At 50.2% G+C, this 5,666-nt stretch overlaps 1 protein-coding gene across 1 annotated transcript in view; it reads right to left on the bottom strand.

The window, feature by feature from the left end:
• The window catches only part of LOC108294504 (phosphofructokinase, platelet), a 95,569-nt gene that overhangs the window by 16,758 nt on the left and 73,145 nt on the right, over window positions 1–5,666 (bottom strand). The window contains exons 14-16 of the mRNA XM_017516399.1: window positions 4,193–4,263; window positions 2,209–2,296; window positions 1,055–1,207 (exon numbers count right to left, since the gene is read on the bottom strand). Of these exons, the coding sequence (XP_017371888.1) occupies window positions 1,055–1,207; window positions 2,209–2,296; window positions 4,193–4,263 (312 nt within the window). The remainder of the gene's footprint in view (window positions 1–1,054; window positions 1,208–2,208; window positions 2,297–4,192; window positions 4,264–5,666) is intronic.

Here is a 5,666-nt window from a genome sequence, read left to right as displayed (position 1 = left end):
AAAAAAAAAAAAAAAATTATATATTTCTGTTTTAATATCATTTCTTGAAAAAAAAAAAGAAAAAAAGTTAGAAAAAAAAACATCAAAAAAAAAAAAAAAAAATTATATATTTCTGTTTTAATATCATTTCTTGGCAGAAAAGAAAGAAAAGAAAAAAGAAAAGAAAAGAAAGAGAAAACCAACTAAACTAGTCCCAATACTGCCTTAGATGTAATTTAACATCCTCAATTTATAAAGGGGAAAGTGAGGTCAACAGCCAAGATCAAAGAGGTAAAATGCAACCATGCATTCAGGACAATGAATAAAATTATAAAATATTCAGTTCCATTTCTACCCTCAGCATCAAGGCAGGGGTTCATCACAGCAGGTATTGGAAGCACAAAGGAAATTTAGGCCCAGCACAGAAACACACAAAATGCAGAGCAAGTTTTAATGCTGGGCCATCTCCGGAGACAGCACCCAGTGCTCCTCGGGGCTGCAGGTGCTCACGGGCACTCCCTGAGTCTCAGCCACACTACATGCCCCTGGTGGCCACACAGAAGAAGAGGTGGTAAAGCTTTTGGGAATGAGATCAAACATTTTCAGTCTAGAAAAGATCCTTTTCTAGGTGGGAAAAAAAGAATGAGAAGCTCTCATTCAGATTATTTGTATGTATTTTTTTGAGACGGAGTCTTGCTCTGTCATCAGGCTGCAGTGCAGTGGTATGATCTCGGCTCACTGCAACCTCTGCCTCCTGGATTCAAGTGACTCTCCTGCCTCAGCTTCCTGAGTAGCTAGGACTACAGGCTTGAGCCACCATGCCCAGCTAATTTTTTTTGTATTTTTAGTAGAGACAGGGTTCCACCTTGTTGGTCAGGCTGGTCTCGAACTCCTGACCTTGTGATTCACCTGCCTCAGCCTCCCAAAGTGCTGGGATTACAGGTGTAAAGCCACCACACCCGGCATTCAGGGTATTTGTAAAAGGCTGTTTCTAGCACACTGGTAGATAAAAAGGGCTGGGGCCCTGGGGTTAGCATCAGCCAGCGCCAGCCTCGTGGTGCATGCACAGACTTACGTCGGTGATAGTATTCAGAGCTGTGTCTGCCCCGATGCTGAAATCGGAACCGGGCACATTGTTGGACACAGTGGCGGGAACCATGACCATGGGGACACAGAATTCCTCGTGCTTCTCCCGGGCGGCTGACAGCTCCAGGAGTCCCAGGTAGGCCTGTCAGACAAGCGTGGGAATTGTGGGGCGAGAGGGAAGCGGGGGAGGCGGGTCTTGCTGGGAGAGCCTCCAGCACAGCACACAGGGAGCACACTGGGGTGGTGTGAAGCCACTACAAGATCAACAAAGTCGCATTAAGACCACACACGAGGATCAGCAGGTTCTAGGCACAAAGGGAGCAGGACACGATCAGTTAGAAGACTAACCTTCTCATGCATGGGGCAGAGTCTGCTTTCTGAGGTTCTTACTTTTTTTCTGAGACTGAGTCTCACCATCACTCAGGCTGGAGTGCAGTGGTGCAATCTCAGCTCACTGCAACCTCTGCCTCCCGGGTTCAAGCGATTCTCCTACCTCAGCCTCCCTGGTAGCCGGGATTACAGGCGCCTGCCATCAAGCCCAGCTAATTTTTGCATTTTTAGTAGAGACAGGGTTTCTCCATGTTGGCCGGGCTGGTATCCTGACCTCAAGTGATCTGCCTGCCTTGGCCTCCCAAAGTGTTGGGATTATGGGCATGAGCCACCATGCCCAGCAGGCTCTTACTTTTTCTAAAAGTAAGCAGAAAGGTTGCCATGGGACTAATCTTCAATGAATAGAAAAAAAAAAAAATAGTGTCTACAGTCCAGCATGTGATTTTAAACAAAATTATAGGTATAACTACCTTACCCTCTGAGTAGCCACTGGACTCTGAATTCGAGAGACAGAATTACTCCAGAGACCTGAAATTCATCAAGAGCTCACTGAATAGGTGAGTCCCAGTTCAGGGGTCAAGCTTTTGCTTCTCGGTTAAGTTGCTTTATTGGAACTGGATCACTTGTAGGCCATGTCTTACCACCTGCTATTCTTCCATTCTACAATTCTGCAGTGGCAGCTGGGCCTGGGAACCTGTCACCTCAGACCGTGGCCCCTAGCAAACACGTAGCTTAATGTTTAGCCAACACAGGGCGCGGCTCACACCTGCAAGACTGACAAGCGGGTTAGGAGGGGAACACTAATGAACGTACCTCAAATCCACCAATGATCAGCAGCGCGTTGATACTGTGCACGCGAATCTGCGTGGCGATCTCCTCCAGGTACTTTCCCGGGAGAACACTGAAAACGGCCAAATTGAGAATGACGTTAGCCACCCCAAGCTCCAGGCGGTCCGCAGGACAGCACGCCGGGAACCCTGGGAAACCATGCTGCTCCCCACTTGGCCTCCCTCCCCAGCGTGTGGTTGTATGGAGCCGGGAACGTTTGCTGTTGCCATTTCACCCATGCTGTTGTGGCTGGCAGATGGCAGAATGACCAGGAATCTGATCTCAAAACAGTGTTTTCATGAGAAAATGAAATAAAGCATTTCCGCTGATACCTCGACCTAAAAAGAACTCTACTTGCCGACTAGGAAAATAATAACAGCTATAATTATTAACAATTGTTTAAATGGGAATTTCCAGCTTCCAAATAACTTACACATGCAGTATCCACTACTGATCTCATTTAAAATCGTATCTGCTCATATCTGCTCTCCCTCCCCCGTGCTATCACCGATGTCACATGACATGACCAAGAAGTCCAACACCAGACCGTGCCCCTCCCGAGATCCCATCCCAAACCCGCCCGAAGCTTCCGACTGGAGAAGCCCTTGTATACTCTTGGTAGATTTATAAGACGCCGTGGTGCAAAAATGTTCAGGCAATTGGAGCACACAGTGGATGCAGCTAACTGCAAAACCACGCCACTCCTAACGTGAGGTTTCTTAAGCCTCTGCAGGACCAGCCCAGAACAGCCAGCGAGTCTGCTCTAGGTTTTCGAGAGCAGCACCCTGGCCGGCAGCCCCAGGATGCACACCGAGGGATGCACCTGCCTCTAGTTGGAGCTTTCCTGTCCAGGGCACCGGCATGTGGGGCTCATGGGAACAGCCAGGAGGCAGTTGTAGAGCTAACCCTGCTCTGTGACTCCCCACCAGCGGCTGGGAGTACCAGGGCCCCAGCTGTAAAGCAGCTGGGGGGGCAGCTAACTCCATTGGAACAAAAAGCCGGAATTATGAGGAATCCATTATTTATTTTATCTGCCAAAAACTATCTCCCTTCTATATTAGAATGTAATCTGTAGTGATGACAGATATTAATATTCGCACCCCTGACGTGATCAAAGATGAGAAGAACTTAGACTTCATCTGTGTTAGAAAACCCCATCATCCCCAGCGATGCCGGGACGTGGAGGCTTACTGCAGGTCAGAAAAAGACATTTTAGACTAGAATTCCTTGGGTCCCTTCTTGGGCTGTGGAAATCTGAGCCTTGGATCACAGCCGCTCAGGGCAGCTGTTCCCACCAATGCTACCTGCCACCAAGACTGCTTTGGCTTTGTTCAGAGCGCGTCACCAGGCTCCGTGGCCCCCTCTTTTTTTGTTTGGAGACAGAGTCTCACTCCGTTGCCCGGGCTGGAGTGCAGTAGCACAATCTCAGCTCACTGCAACCTCCGCCTCCCCGATTCAAGCAATTCTCCTGCCTCAGCCTCCCGGGTAGCTGGGATTACAGGCGCACACCGCCACACCCGGCTAATTTTTTGTATTTTAGTAGAGACAGGGTTTCCCACATTGCCCAGGCTGGTCTCAAACTCCTGATCTCAGGCGATCTGCCTGTCTCAGCCTCTCAAAATGCTGGGATTACAGGCGTGAGCCACCGTGACTCCCTCACCTTTATTGACCTCCACGGGGAGGTTTAGGCCCACCAGTTGGCCCTTCAAATGAATGGAAATACAAATGAGAGGAAGGTGTTCACCAGTTACCTCCTCATCTCTCTCAAGCCCTGGGATGCACCCCCAGCTCCCGGCAACATGAACAGTTCCACTGGAGGGAGGAGGGGTAACGGCCTGCACCCCTCCCTTAGGAACGCCTTTACAGGAATTGAAAGTTGAGGGGTGTTGACACCCAGCGATTGTCCTCCAGGACATGGCTCTTCCTTCCTCCTTAAAAGCAGGTCGGAGAGTTGAGATTTGGAACTCACCGTTTTGTCCCGAGAATGGAGCCTCCCTGGCCAGTCCAGCCCCCGACGTCTGTCCAGCCGATTTCTTTGATCTAATGTGCAAACACAGAATGAAACAGCTAAAGCGAACAAAGAAAGGCAAGTTAGAAGGTGCTAAATAGCTTTTTGTGCTTTTCAACAGGCTGCATTCCTGTAAAGATTCGTGAGGCGTATGAGACAGCTCTTAGAGCGATGCCTGGATCCATCAAGGCGAGAAGAGTCCGAAGTCAACACCTCATGAACAACAGCAGGGCGGCTGCTTCCTGCCTGCCAGGGCCTCTGCACCTCACCCCCCAGCCACGTGAGGTTTGCCAGCTCCCCAAATCCCGCCGCTGGTCAGTAAAAGAAAAGTAACATGGTTTCTAAACTGGTAAAAGATTAAGGGAAAATTTCTTTTCTTACAAACTAGGGAGAAAAATAAGAAAACAGATAGACTACTAAGCAAACTAAGGTAACTGCAGAAAGGGGATGCCGCTGCGAGAACAGCACAGGCCGCGGGAGGAGAACCCTCTGGAGGAGAACCCTCGGGAGGAGAACCCGCGGAAGGAGAACCGGCGGGAGGAGAACGCTCGGGAGGAGAACCCGCGGGAGGAGAACCCTCGGGAGGAGAACCCTCGGGAGGAGAACCCTCGGGAGGAGAACCCGCGGGGCTTGAACCCCAGCTCCACAGCTTCCGATGACGAGATTCTGGGTAAGTTCACAGATCTGGTGGACGCACTGCTATGTTGCATGCAATCTTCAGGTAAATTACGTTAGAAAAAAGATCATTCTATATCAAAAGGTAAATATTGCACAAGGTGTACACACACACACACACACACACACACACACACACACACGATCTAAAATAAAGATCTCCAAGTTGACAGAACCATATAAATTGGTTTTGAAGGCAGTATTTCTCTAAAATAAATAGCTGTTTTAGGCCAATTAATCTTCACAGGCCTGAACAACAAAGACAGGGAAAGCAGAATCTACCCAGGACAGAACAGTTCCTCATCCGGTTCTTGCTGCTGAGACGTGGGTGGCTGGGCCAGTGGAGAAAGGGCATCACCAGTGGTGGAAGGTGGATGGGTGGTTCCCAGGGATGCTGGCGGGTGTCTGCACCCCACCTGCCTGCCACTCCTCAGTCTCTTGGGTGGGGGTCTCCTCTTCCCACCCTACTCTATTTTTTCTTTATTTGAGACAGAATCTCACGCACACAGCTGCATCCCCAGTCCCATCCTCACCCGGGGGACTCACACCTTCACCCCAGCATCTCCAGTCCCGTCCTCACCCGGGGTACACACACGTTCACCCTGGCATCCCCAGTCCCGTCCTCATCCGGGGGACACACATTCACCCCGGCATCCCCAGTCCCGTCCTCACCGGGGGACACACATTCACCCTGGCATCCCCAGTCCCGTCCTCACCCGGGGGACACACATTCACCCCGGCATCCCCAGTCCCGTCCTCA

The sequence above is a fragment of the Cebus imitator genome, unplaced genomic scaffold (genome assembly GCF_001604975.1).
Source record: "Cebus imitator isolate Cc_AM_T3 unplaced genomic scaffold, Cebus_imitator-1.0 Scaffold583, whole genome shotgun sequence".
Classification (NCBI taxonomy): domain Eukaryota; kingdom Metazoa; phylum Chordata; class Mammalia; order Primates; family Cebidae; genus Cebus; species Cebus imitator.
The sequence above is the reverse complement of the archived record's forward strand: the minus strand, read 5'-3'. Positions and strand labels throughout refer to the sequence as shown.